At 40.3% G+C, this 20,470-nt stretch overlaps 1 protein-coding gene across 2 annotated transcripts in view; it reads left to right on the forward strand.

The window, feature by feature from the left end:
• The window catches only part of SPON1 (spondin 1), a 232,425-nt gene that overhangs the window by 191,853 nt on the left and 20,102 nt on the right, over positions 1–20,470 (forward strand). For both annotated transcript variants that reach the window (XM_075188063.1, XM_075188064.1), the window contains exons 8-9: positions 7,015–7,216; positions 19,733–19,873. In XM_075188063.1, coding sequence (XP_075044164.1) covers positions 7,015–7,216; positions 19,733–19,873 — 343 coding nt within the window. The remainder of the gene's footprint in view (positions 1–7,014; positions 7,217–19,732; positions 19,874–20,470) is intronic.

The following is a 20,470-nucleotide window of genomic DNA, read 5'->3' on the forward strand; positions in this document are numbered from 1 at the left end:
ATTTAAATGATCATTAAAACTATTGGAAAAATGATGAATAAAAAATGTTGTCATTAAGTAAATGCAGTAATTAACATGCCACAAGTGTGCTAAAAAAAAATAACGATCATTAGGTACAATTGCAACATTAGTAAAAAAGATATTAATGAGACATGAACCATTTTCTGCTGTTAATGTTTTGCTCAAGATTCATGTTTTTAATTGGCCACTTCATTGGAAACCTCTAGTGCATTTGCTCCAAATGTAAGCTCCTGTAATATACTCCCTTTCTGGGAGATCAAGTGTCTAACAGATGGAGCAGCACTCATAACAATGATGAATCAGTTTTAATTAATTCTGTTGCGGTAGATGAAATGTTTTGATCATTGTAAGAACATATGCAGATTCCACTATCTCTTGCTGAACGGATATTCATTATGAAATCTTAACTACTGTTCTTTTTTTTAAGTTATCTTACACTTATCTACAAATCCCCCCCACCAGTTTACTTCCCTCCCCAGTCTGCATAAAAAAAACTTTCCCGTTGCGGCCTCTTTTAAAACTTTTTTTATTGCGAAGCCAACATTCAAGACAGTTTTGCATACAGTGGTCTATTTATCAAATACCTGGGCGCTCTTTATTAATACAATGCACAGCTCCCTGGCGATACTGGCTGGTAGCAGTAATAGGAGTCTTAGCACTCGCCAGGACAGTGCAGGCTCCCTCCGTGCATGCGTGAGCCGGTTTGCCTACTTGCCCTTGCCCGCTGGATCTGGAAGCCAGGACCTGGGATTTAAATTGCAAATAAAAGGCTTGACGGCTGATATCGTGACTTCCTTTACCTTCTTACCCCTAATGAACTATAACCTTAAATAACTGACACGAGACCTGAGTGTGGCAATTTTAAATAGTTTATTTAAATACGGTGGTGGAGAAGAGAGCAGTCAGTCCGACTTCCACCAGGCAAAGCCCAACTGTCCCAGCAATTAACCATTGGAATCTCATCAACTGGGGGACAATCAATCAAACCCCGGGATTCAAGTGGGGGACAACCAATCACACCCGGGCGCACATATGTACCTTAGCGGGACATCACATCATGGGCTTACAGAACCCACCCATCCTCTGGGCTAGACTGAAAGCAACCACAGGGCAAACCACAGGAGTGTTACCTTTCCCGAGACAATAGCGATTCGCCCGAAGTAAGGCGGGTTCACTCTGCCCACTACCGAAATGTGCGCCCCAACCACTCTCCGTCAACTATACTGTGTTTTCCAGCAAATCTCCATTCAGGATCACCATCAGCCGTGCCAGCACGCCAATAACTGAGGACCGACATGAGAAGCATCCAGTCCTGTATCCGTGCTACCAAGTACTGCCAACATCCAGAACTGCAGAGGCTGCTTAATTCTCCGCCCATCCAACTAATAGACCCTGTCTACCCCTCCCCTATGACACCAGATGGGCGTACTCCCATAGTTAACTATTAAACCCCAGTGAATAATCCAGTTTAAAGATACAGCCTCATCTTTTAAATTGCCTTCAGGCTTATTTCAGCCCTCAGTTCTTATTCCTAAATAATCTTTAATAAACACAAATAAAGCATTTTATTGAGCTGAAGCCTCCTGCGCTGGATAGGAAGGCTTCATACAATGCATACTTTCTGATTTTTTTCCTAAAATACTACTTGTTTCACTTTAGTTGTTAGTATATGCTTGCCAACTTTATCACTCTCCCCTCTGGGAGATCCCAGAGAGGTTCTAAGTGCAAAGGAGTGTGGAGCTGCAAAATGCGCCTACTGCGCCATCGCGCCTTGGTGCAGGGTCAAAATAAGTGATTTGTTGTGAGTCACGTCATCAAGTCCGCAATCCCAACCACTTCACTAGGAAGAGGGCGGGATCTGGGAGATAGGCCTGCTCTTCTGGTGCTCCTGGGGAGAACAACTTAAAATTCGTGACTCTTCCGGACAATTTGGGAGAGTAGGCAAGCATGTGTTAGATAGGTTAACTTATGTAAGTAAGGGGACCTTGTGGCTTCTTAAATTTAACATGAGAAACAGGTTAACTTTTAGCAGTGAAATACATTGTTGTACCTGGGCCCAATTCTTCAAATTCAGTATTACTTATTACTTGATGCTCAAATAGTCACATTCAGGCTTGGCATTGGTGTGTTTGATGCGCTGTGGGTCAGCTTCTCTCAGGGGTTCCGCTAAATGTGCATAAGCAGACTTAAAAACTGTTGTGTTTGTTTTATAAATTGTCATGAAATAAGTTACTATAAGAGGGAACTGCATGTTCCGCTCCCGACCTGCTTACCTGCATTTATCTAGTGTTTATCTGCAATCACACAGGGTCTCGTCTGCCTTTAACCTGGTCAGACAGTGCCCCCAATGCCCAGTATGTGTGACTCACCCGCGGTGCAGCTAGGGAGACTTCTATTACATTGCCTTTCAATGTGCAAAAAAGCCTGAGGGAGACCGGGGGAGTTGAAACAAACCTTTTAGAATGGAGAACTATTTAAGAAATAAATAGTTTACATCCAACTGGGACATGGAGACTGCTCAGGCCGCTGCAATGCATTTTTAATCTGTCATTTCGAGGCAGAGTTTAGGGTCTCGGTAGTCAACAAGTCAGTCAGAAGATTAGAGCCGGAATTAATTGCCTGGGCACAGGAGATTTTTATATGTTTTGTAAAGGTAATTATTTGTTAAGAGTGAGTCGTCTTTATTGGCTACAAATGTTTTCATCCCAGACAGGCAGAGCCCAGAGTTATTGATCAGCTGCTGTAAATTAGGAGATAACATTCCGTCCTACTGTAACTGGTACATGAAGCTGCCACCTGCTCTCTGATACACTATCTCACAAGCTGGGCTGTATTGAGAGCTTGTGCTGTCCAAGGGCAATGAAAACCATGATGTGCCCACAGTGAGCCTATGGGTACTATGGGTACTCACGCCAAACATTTAGGGGCTAGATTAGAGTTGGATGTAAAGATGCGCCTTTGGCGCATAAGTAAAAATGTGTCTGGACACTTGTGTCTTCACACCTGCGTTTTGAGTTGCACAAATCTTAACACACGTACAACCTAAAAGTGCAAAGATTCATCCAGATCAAAGATATGCCGTCCAGTGGTGGAGCTACCATTGGTGCACTGGGGCCCATGGAGATAATGGGGCCCACTGCACGGGGAACGAGCGAGCTGGGAACTAGCACCGCTTCCCTACACCTGGGCCCACATCTTGCTAGTTCGGTCTCTGCGCCAGTCATTAGTATCAGCATGTTTTGCGTATCAATGCATCTAGAGCATGAAATGAGGATGCGATCTATGTGCTAGGCTGGCCCCCAAACACTACCCCTCCTCTTCAAACACTCCGGAAATGCATCATGCATCATTATTAGGTGATTGTTGCTCCCTCTTCCAGAACAGGAAAGCTTGTGGTGCAGTCGGGACATAGTCCTGACTGCCGGGGACAGTCCAGCAGAATTATGGAATTAGTGGCGTTATATAAATAAATAGATGATGATGATGTATGGCACCTCCCAAACATGTTTATGTGTGGGACACAGGGCCGGTGCTAGGGTCCTTGGCGCCCTAGGCACATTTTCAAAATTGGCGCCCCCCACCCCGTGCCCCCGCCCCATTTTCAAAATTGCCCCCCCCCCATCTTTTCTTAACTTAACTTGCCTCCTCTCTGCTCCGTCTGCTCCCCTCCACTCACTGACACTGTCGGGCCATGATGATGATGTCATGGCCCGCCAGTCAGTGAGTGGAGGGGAGGAGACGGAGCAGAGAGGCGGCGGTGATGATCAATAGTCCCTCCCCTCCCTGTGGATGTATGTGAAGCTGTGCGGCAGCCGTGAAAGGTATGGTCAGCGGTCGCCGCACAGTTTTAAAGAAATTTTTAATCTGTGGCGCCCTCCAGGCGCCCTCCAGAGCCCGGTGCCCTAGGCAAATGCCTAACCTTGCCTAATGGGAGCGCCGGGCCTAGTGGGACAGCGGGACAGAGCCCTGAAATCAGGACTCTAACGCCGAAATCAAGGCAGTTGGAAGGTATGGTGAAGGTATGTAATTTGCCAAAGCCAGCCCAGTATCTTCACACAAAGATCTGATCTAACGTTAAAATCTGCCCTTATTAAATAGAAATGTATGTTCATTTAATGTGTGATGACTGCATGTTGCTTTTGATGCTCATCCATGATGTATACCAGCTCCCGTTTGCTTCTGACACAACAAGCAAAGTCATTCCCATAGGCCGTGTAATGTCATATGACGGAAAGTTCATTTGGCCTAGCACCAAAAAGTCTTTCAACGCTATAGCACTAATGAGAGTTTAATAACAGCTACATTCTATTACAACTCTGACAAGTGATGAAAGATGAGACTGTTACCTTCGCACATCCCTTTCAAGTACAAAATGTTCAACTGTAACCTACATTAGACTTGTCCACAAAGATAAGTGTGCATTAGATTAATTGCACTCCGATGAGCTTCTTTTTAATTTACTTCTCAGGCTTCATAAATATTTGTTCCCGGCTGTGTAATTAAATCTTTGCCATGTGCCTTTGACATTTTTTTGTTTTGTTTGTTCCTTTTAAAAAAAAGTCTTCATTCTATGAACAAAATGACAGTCCACAGCCCACATCTTGTCATCCTAATTGTCATCATATAGAGTGATAAAATACCTACATCTAATCTGTGTTAGGGGAATTTATGGCAAGAATGTGAGTGTAATTCTATTTTCAGTTTTAGTTCATTTTCTATTCTCTTGCCTGCTTGCTGATATTGCGGTCATCCAATATAAAGACATCCTGGGACTGATTCATCAGGGAGCGTAAATGTCCATTCGTGCCGTATTTTGAGTAAAATTGCTCTGCCCATACCCAGAACCAGGCTATAAGCCAGTGAACGAAGCAATGTCCAATTAATTTCGAGTGCAAAGGACCCTTACTACAGCCTACGATTTCTGGGGACTTGGCGTATGCATGTAGTTAATGTGCAGTAGGGCGCGCCAAAGTCGAGCGCACGTAGCAAAGTCCGATTCAAGCTTCGGGCATCTCAAAGGTACGTGTTTTTCTTCCGGATCACTTGCACCAGCTACTGGTCAGAAGTGATAGTGATGATGGTGGGGTATACATGCTAGAACTAGAGATGCTCAGGCTCGGTTCCTCGAGAACCGAACACACCCGAACTTAGGGGATCCGAGTACCGAGCCGAGTCATGCTCCCTCGGAATTGAAAATGAGGCAAAACGTTACCAGATCTCGGATCTCGCGAGTCTTGAATTCCTTTTTAAGACCCAACAAAGCGGGGGTTGGGAGGGAGGGCGGACCCCCATTTTTATTTTTTTGCCACTGCTGTGTGCCAATGTGTCCTAGATGTGCTAGGAACTGCCGTGTGTTTGTGTCATTGCTCTGTCGCTTACCATCCAGCCAGGTCACTGCAGTATTTGTCTGAAAGTGTATGAAAATAATATTGTGATCTGTGAGGTGGTCAAAATTGACTGCAAATGAATTGAAATTAGTGTTATTGAGGTTAATAATAATGTAGGAACGAAAAAGAGCAAAATTAAGTGATTTTAGAATATTTTAGCAATTTTTCTAAAAAATACAAAACCAAAAACAAAACACAAAGCTAATCCAGATCCAAAACCAAAACCAGTTCACAGCGGTCAGTGAGCATCTCTAGCTAGAACATGTGTTTGCAATCTGCAGCAATCGTACAAATGCAATTTATGTACAAAAGACATTAATAACATCCTAATAAATGGATTTTATGGATTTTTTTTTTTTATAATAAATGGATTTAATGGATTTTTTATCATTAATGATTGTATTGTTAGCAGGTGATATTAATTGAATAACTTTTCTGTGCATTCTTTTGGCCTTTATATTCCACATATGTATTGTACGCATCTTGCAGTGTATTGTCTGTTAGAGCAAAGTGGACCTAGACCCGTATTCAACAAGAGACATTTCTTCAGATCCGCTCCTTGTTGAATACGGATTTGCCTATGCCTGATTTATATGATATTGCACATATGGCCAAGTAGATAAGGTGTCTGATTCAACTGGATTAATTTAAATTGAAATATTTAGGTTTAATGATTAAACAGCGAGAGTGTGAATGTTCAATCCAGCCTATTTTAGGGTTGTGTTTTTTTTTTAATTTGTTATTTTTTAAAATGTCTTTACATTTGTCCTGATGAATTTTTTTTTAAAGCTTCCCTCTAATAAATATGCTTTTTTAAAATAAATAGATACAAGCTTTCTGTAATTCTGTAATAGTGCCTGAAACAAACATCCCACTTGAAGCACCAACACTCTTGTTGTTGTCTTTTCAGACAAGTCCTTCTCCTAAATGTGCTAAAAATCATCCCTCCTCCACCTCCATCTGCACCTCTCCCCTTACAAACTGCAGACAGAAGTACTTTAATTTCAGTTCGGACATTTGTTTACCAGCGAGGAGGATGGGAGGAAAACCAAAGGGGACAGGAACAAAAGAGGCCACTGAGGACTATTCATGAATGCATAGTGTCCATAAACAAACTCAATGTGCCTGATTCATCAAGGAAAGAAAAGCATAAAAAAGGAGTAACTTTGCACCTGGGTAAAACCATGTTGCATTGGAGGGGGAGGTAAATTTAAAACGTGAGGACAGATTTATAATTGGGGTAGGGCATGTCCTAGATCAACTTTAAATTTCATTGTAAAAATAAAGCCATCAATCATTTGCGTGCTAGATGAAAAAACAGACAGTATTTAACTCATGTCCAAAATAATAAATTAATTTGCACCTCTTGCATTGTAACATGGTTTGTCCAGGAGCAAAGTTACTCCTCTTTTTTGCCTTACTTTCTTTAATGAATCAAGCCCGACTTGCAGAAATGTTTTTATCCAAAGACTACACAAACTGTATTTTCTTATGTACTGTCCCGCACAAAAAATTAAGGAAGGAAACGTTTGAGGCTAGAGTCTCTTTAAAGGTGTGCAAAATTTGCATCTAGACTTTAGCTTGTATTTTTTTTTTTTTTGGACAGGAGAGCGGCACCATCTGCAGAGTTCTCTGTGGACAGAAGTCGGCACCTGATGTCTTTCCTGACCATGTTGGGTCCGAGCCCGGATTGGAATGTTGGGCTCTCGGCTGAGGATCTTTGTACCAAGGAGTGTGGCTGGGTCCAGAGGGTTGTCCAGGACCTAATCCCATGGGATGCGGGCACTGACAGCGGGGTCACTTATGAGGTATTCACATGCTATAAATAAATGATGGTTGTAGTATTTTTTTTACATATCTCTGTTATGTAATGCATGGTTCAGAGTAGAATAGTGATGAGTATTCAAACTATTCGCACATATAACTCTCCACCCCCAACTTGTAAATTATTATACTTGTTAGTTATTGTATTATTTGTTGTATGATGTTTTTAACCATGTCCAAAAATACTGTTTAACAAGTTACAAAGCTATTCTGCTAAGAGTTCTTAGGATATATTTACTAAACTGCGGGTTTGAAAAAGTGGAGATGTTGCCTATAGCAACCAGATTCTAGTTATCATTTATATAGTACTTTCTACAAAATGACAGCTACAATCTGATTGGTTGCTATAGGCAACATCTCCACTTTTTCAAACCCGCAGTTTGTCTTTTCCAATATGTCCTAGACTTAGAAATCACCATAAAGAGCTAAAATACCATTAAGGTGAACTTATATAGTAACTTTTACCAAATCACATTATGTATAGATTTTTACACTGAGAAAGTGTCATCATGTTTAGTATGTGTTGAATGGTATTTGTTGACCTTAAGTTTTACGCAAATGAACTGCGTATAGCCACATATCATTGTGGATTTCCACATTACAAGGAATATTACGTCATCTTAGCATTTGTCATTTATTGAAGTAGGCCAGTTCTGGTCCACAAAATCCATCACATTAAGCTATGGTATGGGTTGTGCTGTAATCAAGGCTCCTGAATGGATTGCAATTGGCTTCTGTTCACACATACATACTAAGCAGGAGTTTAAATCTCCCACTCGGTTGTTGTCGGGGCCACAACTGGCAGCTCTCTCCTTTCCTGGTTGTCAAACAAACACAGAAACATTACTCAAGAAGTTGCCCCTGTAGGGGACAAACCCTTTAAACATTTTCAGCTATCTCTTCCAATTCAGGGATAGATGATTGCATTTTATCTTTCTGTTTACTATACAGATATTGAATCTGTTATCTAGCACGCTTGGGACTTGGAGTTATACATTTTCCCCCCTGTAATTTGAAGCACAGCGCTAAAGATAGGATTAATTTTGAAATGCAATTTAATTTTGCCACACTGCTTCTGAAACATCCCAAGTTACTAAATTGTACAGCACTGCTCCTCACAGTGACTGTAACAGGAGGCACTTTTTGATCATCTCTTTGTATATTACAGCAGCAATTCCTATTTTCTTTCTGGATTTCATGACTCTTTGCGTAACTTTTACAGCCACAGATTAATTATTTAACAAGGATTGCTTATGATGCTACATGTACGGTGGCTTAGTGGTTAGCACTTCTGCCTCACAGCACTGGGTTCATGAGTTCGATTCCTGACCATGGCCTTATTTGTGTGGAGTTTGTATGTTCTCCCCGTGTTTGCGTGGGTTTCCTCCGGGTGCTCCGGTTTCCTCCCACACTCCAAAAACATACTGGTAGGTTAATTGGCTGCTATCAAAATTGACCCTAGTCTCTCTGTCTGTATGTGTGTATATTAGGGAATTTAGATTGTAAGCTCCAATGGAACAGGGACTGATGTGACTTCTCTGTACAGCTCTGCGGAATTAGTGGCGCTATATAAATAAATGGTGATGATGATGTATTTCAGGCGGTACCGATTTATGTACAGGATGTTGTGCGGTACAGAGTAAGCATTTGGTTTCAGACGGAACACGTTTTATTCTTCACTGTGCACATGATTACAGCAACAGCAATCACTCAACGCGTAACCAAAGGAACAGATCTAGGTCATCTCAAGTAGATACAAATTCAGCTATTACAAGCGTATTTAGTTAAACTCAAGTGCTTTCTAGATGGGAGGCCGACATAGGATTCTGATTCAATAGTAAACAGATTGTCGAACAGAGCTAAAACGGGTTCCATTAACACTTGAACGGTTGTGCAGCTACAATACCATTCACAATGTTACACAAAGGGAGAATTATTTCAATAGGTGCATTTCAATGTGCATTTCCATCCACATTACATTAAGTACTTTATCGCCAGAGAATATGCTTGTGGAGAGCAGGAAACATCTTTTTTCAAAAATAGCATTAATAACAAACATGAGATAAATAAATATTAATATATAATAGGTGACACTTGAATGTGACTTACTTTTAAAAAGGTTTGTCCCTTGTCATCTATTCTCCACTAGTTTTGGTTTACAGATGGAGCAGAGCTTATTAAGGTGAAAGGAGGTACACCATGCCTAAAAATTGGAAAATCTGTGCTAACCGATCCTTTATTAGTTAAGCTGTGAATAGCGCAGGCTATTTAAGTTAACTGCAGAAAACTATTCTCATGCCACAGTATGTCGTTCACTGGAATACATGCTGCTTCATCTGTATGTAGTAGACTGTATTTCTCCCTTGGGGAGCATGGAAATTAATACTTTGACCAACAAATGGAGCAGCCTTAAATGCCGCATCTGGCTCACAGATAACATAGATTATTAGCTCATATTTGCAACTGAAGAACAATAGTTTTAGTTTCTGACGCCTTGGGGGTAAATGTATCAAGCTGAGAGTTTCTGGCGGTTTTGAAAAGGGAAGATGTTGCCTATAGCAACAAACCAATCAGATTCTAGCTGTCATTTATTTAGCACATTCTACAAAATGATAGCTAGAATCTGATTGGTTGCTACAGGCAACATCTCCACTTTTCAAACCCGCTGGAAACTTGCAGCTTGATACATTTACCCCCTTGTGTCAGAAAGGGAAAAGTGAGCAACAGAATGTTTAATTAAGCGGATTCCATTTGTACACTCCAAGTTATATAGTTGGGTCTGGCAGTGAATCCTCCTTTTCTTTTTGTCTAGTACTAATGCACCTATTATAAAGAAAAATACATACACAAGCGCTCATGGATGTTCATGTAAGGAATATGTTATTCTTGCACCAAACCGATGGTATATATAAAGAAAAACAATGCAATATAGTATAGTATGTTCCAACAAGTGGCTCTTATTCTATAGAGTTCCCAAAAAGTTCCCAATTAGAGAAGTGAGGAAATCCACATTCTTTAACACCCCAAGTGTTCTAATCGAAATCCTATATTCTATATGCTTACAGGATAGATTCTTTCATACTCGCATTGTATACTATAAGGGAAATACACCGATCATCTTTATATGATCTCCTCTCAGCCATCATCATGAAAATGAAAATAATACTCATAGTGTATTACAATTTTAATATCATAAAAACATAAGAACATAAAAACATATAAATGATCCTCCACATGTGAGGATAGTGCCCGTACCGTCAAAAATAAGTTCAAAAGCATGTAGAGGATACTCAGCTGTTATACCACATCGCTATGGATGAAACTCCTCCCGCATGTTCCAGAACGAATCAGCTGTAAAGCAAATGGAAGCCAAGGCGTTTCTACCCCTAGGCTGGGGTCCTTTTTAAGGCTAATGTCTTGAAAAATGGAAAAAAATGCTGGTGGCCCAGTGACCCAGCCCCCAAGGTAGCCCACTATGGGACCGGCCAGGGAGGCAGATGCCCCCATGCCCCCCAGCCCACCCTGCCCCTACCACTCAGCCTTAAGACTCTTACTCTGTATTTGCCACTGGTTCTCTCCTTAAGGTGAGTACTCACAAGGGTCAAGTACTCACAAGGGTCAAGCGATAGTCCTATCAATTAGTGTGGTCAGATTTAGTTTGACATTGATGTCAGTGATGATGATGTCCACAAACACTCTCATAGTGGTAATCTTCTGACCGTCTTAAATCAGGACAGTTGTTAGGTATGAATTAGTGACGACCTGCACTTCAAGACGAGTGGGGGAGAATGGCAGAGTTCAGTGCTTCACAGGCCTGTGGTGAATGTTGCCACAGGTTAGCTCTCTCTGCCACTGCAAGCTCACATCAGTTTATCTCCTGGCTCTCCAACTACTTGGGGGTATATTTCCTAAACTGCTGGTTTGAAAAAGTGGAGAAGTTGCCTTTAGCCACCAATCAGATTCTAGCTATCATTTATTTAGTACATTCTACAAAATGAGAGCTGGACTCTGATTGGTTGCTATAGGCAACATCTCCACTTTTTCAAACCCGCAGTTTAGTAAATATACCCCTTGGACTTAGAACTGGCTGGAGGCCACTATGGGATGTTAATACAATGCTATATCATCACGTCTGCTATGGCCATGGTAACCAGAATTTGTTCTGCACTGTAGCTAATCAGATAATCAGAATCTTCTCAGCAGCACAGAGTATTTCAGGAGATGCATATACTGGTCTTGTGAAAGGCAGGGTCCTCTCCATCATGGTGATTGTGTCACATTATCCCCAACTTAAATCATGTTTCAGAGTGCAGTGTTCTATGTTTCCTTTGATTGGTAACGGTGGATCTATATGGGGATATATATCCACCGTTACCAATCAATGGATTGCCCTGCTTGCAGACCTCACTGAATAAGGAGGCCTCTTTACCATCCATCATAATGCCACCACCATTACAGACTATATCAATTTCTATCTGCTACAACTGAATAATATATACAACTTCGCTTTTCTTCTGGGAAAACTGAGCTCTTTAGATTGCTTTGGATTTCAAAGAACTATTGATTTAAACACTGCCTCTACTTTTTTTTTTGGTAATGTGAACCGACGGTTGCACAGAACATAACATACTGAAATCAGTCTGTTTATGGAAGAAATCAGCAAGGCATTCATATCATCTTGAGATTGATCCAATAAGTGCGGTAGACATGTTTATTCATCTGTAAAGTTTCCAATGTATACTTCTCTGTAATACCCAAATGTATCAACCGCGTGTTTGTGTCTTTTGGAATATCAGGTTTTTGGTTTTTACCTGACCCTTTTTCATAAGGTGATATTGCTCAATATAATGGTAAAGTCACAATCATCTACTTTTCCCACTTGTTTTCTGTTAGCAATAACCTGGCCTAAATTTTAAATTGTAACTAAAGGCATCTGACACTGATTAATTAATCTCAAATACAATTATTGCCATCGTAAACTAAGTGGAAAAAATATTGTCACAATGTTAAAAGAAATTAAGATGATGGATATATACTGTATATGACAACAAAAAGTAAAATGTAAATCGATGTGTTGTTGTCACTAAGTAAATTGATTATAGGAAATTGATGTATAGACTAGAGATGAGCTAGCTACGCCCCTGTGTTTTGGTTTGGAAGACTGTACTATTTGGGATTAGACTCATTTTAACATGATTGTGTAGAAGCTTTGGAAATGAATGTACTCTCACGCCCTTATGCAAACTCTGCCCATTTACCTGTACCCATCTTCTTTAAATCCCTAAATATAGTACTCATAAAGCTGGCTCTAGGCCATCCATGCACAGGTTCTCCATTCATTCCCCAAGTTTTTAGGGAACTTGGGCACGCCAGACTTGAAAGCTCAACAAATAGTCGATTGATAGTTACATGAATCCTCAAAACTCTGGATGTCTGTGGAGGAAAAGTAGATGGCGCGCCCAGCTACTCATATACTCTGGCTCTCCCCTAGACTCAAGGAATTACACTTAATTCAAAAGCTACTTGAATAAAAAAGGTCTCGTCTCTTGATGGACTATATAAGCAAACAATTCTACTTTTAAAAACCTTGTGCTCCTCTCCCTTCTTGCACCCTGTTTTGATTATATACATTACTGAAGTCTCCAATACAGCCATCCCATATTTGGGATCAGCCTCATTTTAACATGGTTGTGTACAAGCTTTGGAAATTAATGTGCTCCCCTTATGCAAACTTTGCCCATTTAGACTGAACCCATCTTCTTTAAATCCCTAAATATAGTACTCATAAAGCTGACTCTAGACCATCCATGCAAAGGTCCTCCATTCATTCCCCAAGATTAAAGAGGACTTGGGCACGCCAGACTTGAAAGCTCAACAAATAGTTGATTGATAGTTACATGAATCCTCAAAACTCAGGATGTCCGTGGAGGAAGAGTAGATGGGAACTTGGGCACGCCGGACTTGAAAGCTCAACATATTGTTGATTGATAGTTACATGAATTCTCAAAATTCAGGATGTCCATGGAGGAAGAGTAGATGGGAACTTGGGCACGCCGGACTTGAAAGCTCAACAAATTGTTGATTGATAGTTACATGAATCCTCAAAACTCTGGATGTCCGTGGAGGAAAAGTAGATGGCGCGCCCAGCTACTCATATACTATGGCTCTCCCCTAGACTTAAGGAATTACACTTAATTCAAAAGCTACTTGAATAAAAAGGTCTCTTGCTAGACTATATAAGCAAACAATTCTACTTTTAAAAACCTTGTGCTCCTCTCCCATCTTGCACCCTGTTTTAATTATATACATTACTGAAGTCTCCAATACAGCCATTCCATATTTGGGATCAGCCTCATTTTAACATGGTTGTGTACAAGCTTTGGAAATGAATGTACTCTCAAGCCCTTATGCAAACTTTGCCAATTTACCTGTTCCCATCTTCTTTAAATCCCTAAATATAGTACACATAAAGCTGGCTCTAGGCCATCCATGCACAGATCCTCCATTCATTCCCCAAGTTTTTAGGGAATTTGGGCACGACAGACTTGAAAGCTCAACAAATAGTCGATTGATAGTTACATGAATCCTAAAAACTCAAGATGTCTGTGGAGGAACAGTAAATGGCTCGCCCAGCTACTCATCTAGTCTGGCTCTCCCCTAGACTCAAGGAATTACACTTAATTCAATTTAATTTGGTGTGGCTCAAATAAATAATACTCAAGTGTCAGGAACTCTGAGGATGCAACGGATACTTGCGCCTGAAGAACAGGAGTAAGGATTTCAATGGTGAGGACTGGTGTAGGGATTGGTGAACAGGGTCATGGATGTAGTCAGGAATGTCTCTAGCCAGAGTGGAAGTTAAAGAAGCTAATGGACAGAGTGAGATGCTTTTCTGTTTTTCGGGGGTGTTGGTCTTTAGTCATCATGGGCAGCACTGTGGCTCAGTGGTTAGCACTTCTGCCTCACAGCACTGGGGTCATGAGTTCCATTCCTGACCATGGCCTTATCTGTGTGGAGTTTGTATGTTCTCCCCGTGCTTGCGTGGGTTTCCTCTGGGTGCTCCGGTTTCCTCCTACACTCCAAAAACATACTAGGAGGTTAATTGGCTGCTATCAAAATTGACCCTAGTCTCTCTCTCTCTCTGTCTGTCTGTGTATATGTTAGGGAATTTAGACTGTAAGCTCCAATGGGGCAGGGACTGATGTGAATGAGTTCTCTATACAGCGCTGTGGAATCAGTGGTGCTATATAAATAAATGGTGATGATGATGCTCTTTCTGTTGTCTGCATTGGGCGCTTAGTTCTGTTGGAGAGGAGAATGAGACAGAGGCTTTCCGTGTAGCGTCAAACTACTTGTTCGTGGTGTGCAGCTCCTTAAGGTTTGTGTTTGGGTGTAGGCAGTAGATGGATCGTGAATAAGAAAATTGTGTCATCTGTCCTTGTAGCAAGGTTATTGTAATTATTTCTCAAACAGGTCATGCACAAAGATCAGAATTCAGAAAACTCTAGATCATGGCTGAGAAGTTCAATAATGTGACAGTTAGTGCAATTGACTGCCCTCTTTATATACCCCAGATTGTAGAGTATTGGGTACAGACAGGAAGTGGGCAGTAAGCTAAACTGACTATTCACTTTAGAACTACTGCAGTCCATCTTCATCTTTACTTTCCGATTATACAGCAGCCCTATCTAGGTGACAGTGGAAATTTAGCACGGACCTCAGTGCACAGTCTTGCCCATCTCCCTTCTGTTTTTAACATTTTCTCTTCCTTTTTTAAAATTGTTTTGGCACCTTAGTTCATTCCACCAAAAGTACGGATCATACCTCTTCTAGATAATAAGATTATTGTCCTCCATGCTGTGAAACACCTGCTTTGGCTTAATTCCAGGAGCCATGATTTTGATGCCTGCATTATATACACATTGACAGGTGGTATATAGGAACATGTCTGCACCTCATTCAATTTTTTGATCCTCTTTCTTGGTTTTGCAGGTGCATTTCCATCACACGTCCATGTTCTTTCTAATATATAAATGGCTATTGCTGCGTTTAATATTCCACGCTGCAGCGTGTGCATCACAAATATTAAAGGCACACGCATTGCTAGAGTTTAATAAATGATATCTTCTTTATTACATACATGTTCAACTTGTATGTTTAATATGAGAATCAAGTAGAGACTGTGAGACAGTGTGTAACTCTAAGACAATTTGTAGGTTAACCAACTGTGTGGGACAAGCAATAGAAAAAATTTGGTGGGTGTTTTGTATTAGTGTTCGTTTTGCTCATACTGTTAACTGCAGACATTCCCGAATACTTGAATGATGGTTTTTATTAATGTGGTGTATTAAAACAACATTAGTATAAAATAGCAAAATGTAAACATCTCCACCATTTATTATTAATATAACTACTTGTATACAGTTCGCACAGGTAGTTTTAACCAACTACTTCTCCCAAGTATAAATATACCAAGTATTTGCTTTCTACTCAAGGTTTAATTCACTGAGGCCTCTCACTCTCAGACGCATTCATTTTAAGCCTTTAAAGTCTATTAAATTCACTATGATGCAAACTAAAGGAACGTCTCTATGTGCAGAGAAGAGCATGTAATATCAAAGTCTGATATCTTTTTTTTATTACACTGTACAGTATATGTCAAGGGTTTTATCTAGTTAAAAGTATAGGATGAGACCTGAAGTGCCGCCATTACTGAGAGGACATCATTAATTGCGTCATAGGCTGTTCTTGCTGTGGAGATACACAAATAGACATTTGCCATGTCTATATGTGCATAATAAAGTTTCCCTTGGGCTTGCAATATGCCTAGATTGTCATAATAGAGGCTCATCTCAGTGTTCCAATCTTTGTCACATAAAGCATTGATGATATTGATATAAAATATAGATACCACAGAAATATATAGCTTTTCAGTGTCTGGGTGACCCGTGGGCTCAGAAATGTAGTTTGTGGCTGCAGCGTTGATTATTTTCTAACTGAATAAAGAGTGCATTATGTTACACTGAAATAAAAAATGCACAGGTCACTGTCTAAATAGTATTTCAATATGTGATGATGTGAAACAGTATTAATGAATCACCATAGATTTATTGATTAGGACTCCCAGTATGAATACTTTGTTACATCACTATAGCCTTAGTTTATTTCAATGCAGGGGTGGTATGGAGCCTTGCCAGGCCCCATAGCAAGACCTGAGTATTGGCACCGTGATCGTGATGCCACTGGGCCCCCACTCTGCTGTGCTGAGAAGAATACTCTTCTCTTCTTTGAAGTAGAGAGGGGGCCTGGGGGGGGGGAGGGGGGCAGAGCCTGGATGGGGCCCTTAGCGGCAACTGTTATGTTCCGCCAATGCTTCAACATTAACCCTAAGTGCTAATGACATTGATGATATTGGCACCCATGATGAGCGTGATAATAAACTTGTGTCATTTCTGTAGCTCATCAATGAGCAGGGAGATTTAAAAAGTGACCACATTAAAATATGTACAGTATATTTCTGTAATAGAGCAATTCCATTTTAGATTTCACCATAGGTTCCCTTTAACATTTCAGCAGTAGATCTACAGGTGCTGTTGCATTTAGCGGTGCTGGTGTGTCTGATGGTGTGTATGTATTTTACATTACTTAACACATTTGCATCTTTTGTTTCTGTGCCCGCCCACCCACCTTTTGGAAACGCAGCCACCTTTTCCATCTGCCACTCAGCATACGCCAGGCTCTAGAAAAGGAAAGATTTAACAAGCGAAGTTTGAGAATAGACTAGAGATTGTCTTTTGACAGTTCTCTGAGATTATTTTCTCACTCCAATTAAAATCTGATTGTATAAAGTTTTCTCCCCTCCACCTTTCCAATAACTTTAGTTTGTCAAAGGAGATGTATCCTAAACACAGAGACTATCTGTACCACCTAAGCTGGTAGGGCTGAGATGTAAGAATTTGCAGGATAAAGCCGATGTTCTGCACATTGGTATGGTTTTTCATTTGGCTTGTACGAATTGAGGGCACTGCGTAAAAAAAGCTACATAAATTGAGAATACCCCATTGATTTTCTGCTCTATGTAAAAGCAAGGATAACAAATTAAAATCAATGCACAATATCAACACCAGAAACACTGTATTTTTTTTTCTTGCAGAAATGCTTTCCCTTAAATGAACTCTTTTTCAAGTTTCCGGCTTATAATGGACCCCTGTGTATACATTTCACGCCTAAATACCAGCAATAAGCTGTGCTTTATACTATTAGAAGGATGGTATGCACTAGACCAGGGATACTGCAATTTCTGCTTCCTTGATTTATTTTTTAAATTGTGAATTATCGGCTTGCTATCCACCCAAATGACACCTTTGTAAAATTATATATATATAAGATAGAGAGCTTGTTAAGGACTTATTACTATGTGTGTGTGTTCAGATCTCCTATTATCTTTTACTGATCTACAGTTTTATCTTATTTTTGCTGCGCAGTATTCATGGCTTGTTGGGCAAGTGTCTGGACTTGCTATAGGACTTTACTGCCACCTGATGGGCACTTTCATATTTGCAGATGTTTCACAAATAATGATTTTGTTTAGGGACTGGGGGCCTGATTCATTAAAGAAAGTTAAGCAAAAGTAAGTAGAATAGGCAAAACCATGTTGCATTGGAGGGGGAGGTAAATTTTACAATGTGATCAACTTTAAATTTCAGTGTATAAATAAGCTATCAAGTGTTTGTATGCTACATGAAAAAACAGACAGTATTTTCCTTATATGCAAAATAATAAACTTATTTACAGCCCTTGCATTGCAACATGGTTTTGTCCAGAAAACTTGAGTAAGAAAACTTACTTAAATTTTTGCTTACCTTTCCTTAATGAATCAGGTCCTGGGTTTCTGTACAATTTTTGAACATGTTACATAAGGAAATCTATTTTGTATATACATGTCTGTAAATTCCAAATTCTAACATATAAATATATTGTAAGTGATTGTTTAAAAATGGAAAATTAATAATATATTTTATGCCACTTGTTGATATGGAGAATGTATAAAATGCATTGCAGAAGGTTCTCTTGTGTACTTAATATTAGATTATTAGACATAGGGGTATATTTACTAAACTGCAGGTTTGAAAAAGTGGAGATGTTGCCTATAGCAACTAATCAGATTCTAATTATCATTTATTTAGTACATTCTACAAAATGACAGTTAGAATCTGATTGGTTGTTATAGGCAACATCTCCACTTTTTCAAACCCGCAGTTTAGTAAATTTTGCCCAATGTCTTCTTTTGAGGGAATGTCAGTAAGTAATATATAATATACCTTGAATTTTATGCAGCCTATCAGTTTACCAGAATTCAGTGACATCACTGAGACTTTGCCTGACTAATATTCATGAGGCCCAACTTATTTTCATGTTGTATTTGCTCTGAGTGAATTGATAGGCTACATGCCCATGAACTTTACTCAAACCCAAAAACTGGACGTATACACTTTAAAAGGACCGGCAGGGTAGCCCTGACATAATTGCCCCATGGGCTGTTTTTTTGCCCGCAGGGGAAAAAGGAGATGTAAGGGCTTGGAAGCGGGGTCACAGACTATAGCACCTATTCAGTCGTGAGGTTGTGTACAGCCAGCAGTTCCCTAGCAGATGTCCCTTAAAGGCTTTAGGAGAAACGGTCTAGCTATAATTATCTTGATGGAAAACATGGCTTCCTGAAGCCTTAGGACCGAGGTGCTTAAACTAAGTCTTCAACAGGTCATGTTTTCAGGATTTTTTTTAATCATGCACAGATTAGTTCATCTATTTTTCTGGGCCAGTTATCATCCCACCAAGCTCTTTGGGGTCAAGACAGAGTAATTCCTTGTATGCAATAGGAGATGTCTACACCCTTTATTTTAAATTATATTAAATTATATTTTACTAGAGTAACAGCATGTTGCGGTGCCACACTCAGCGTTCTCACCATTAATTAAGTATGGCCCTTCATACTATAAAGGATTTGGTGGTAATTATAGTAAATTATAGTAAAGCACTAGGAGGACTAATGAAGGATTGAGTGAAATAAGGTGGATGTACTGGGAGCATGTGATTGGTTAGCACCAACACTGGGATCCACTCTTCTGCTACTTGAAGGCATGAAGGATATGATAAAATATCTTGGAGTAAAAATCCACTTTTAATCTAGTTAAACTGGGTAGTTAATGTGGACTAATTTTAGATGTGCCGGTAAAAGGTCCTTTTATCTAAAGGACATCCGTGTCGGAGCACAATACATTCTCAGAGTCTTATTGAATCTGACCTCAGTGTTCAAGGTTCGCCATCTGATCTGGCTTTTAGACAATCCTATTTCAAGCAGAGATATTCTTAAAATATTCTGATTTCCTTTTAGTTGCAAAATAGTGAACTTTTTGGACAGCTTGAGGACGCTCAGAACAATGAAGAAAATAATGATCATATGATGTAAATAATACTTTCTTCATTATTTCAATTGTATCTAGTCGCCCAACAAACCCACAATACCACAAGAAAAAATCCGACCGTTGACGAGCTTGGACCATCCACAGAGCCCGTTCTATGATCCAGAGGGAGGTCCCATCATTCCGGTGGCAAGAGTTATTATTGAAAGAATTGCCCGAAAAGTAAGTAATATTTACTAACAACCTGAAAATTTAGGGAACTTATAAGCCATTCTTTACTTGGGATAGCAGTTTTCAAGCTCATAATAATTAATAATGAAATTAAATAATAGTGAGAAGCGATTGTGTAAACTACAATGACAATTGTATTTTTTTGTGTGCAGTAGGGTTATTATTATTATTATCGTAGATTTGTATGGCGCCACAGTGCTCCGCAGCGCCGTACAGTAGGAAAACAGAACATACATAAAACAGGGACATAGAAGCAGTGGCGCACGCAGGGGGGGTTTCTGAGTCTCTAGAAACCCCCCCCCTGCGCTAACTAAGTGGCCACTGTCCTACACAGCACCCGCGGCGCTGTCAAAGAAGCGTCCGCGGCGGTGCTGTATTGTACAGCACCGCCTCAGATGCTTCTTAGACAGCGCCGCAGCTGCTGTATAGGACAGCGCTGGCGAAACGGAGCTGCTGCATGCGCATGCGCAGCAGCTCTCTCTTTGTTTTTTTTTGGGGTCGGCGGAGAGAAACCCCCCCCCGACAATCCTCCGTGCGCCCCTGACAAGGTAGACAAAATAAACACAGAAATGAAAGCAAAGGGTATGG

This window comes from Mixophyes fleayi, chromosome 10 (genome assembly GCF_038048845.1).
Source record: "Mixophyes fleayi isolate aMixFle1 chromosome 10, aMixFle1.hap1, whole genome shotgun sequence".
NCBI classification, from domain to species: Eukaryota; Metazoa; Chordata; class Amphibia; order Anura; family Limnodynastidae; genus Mixophyes; species Mixophyes fleayi.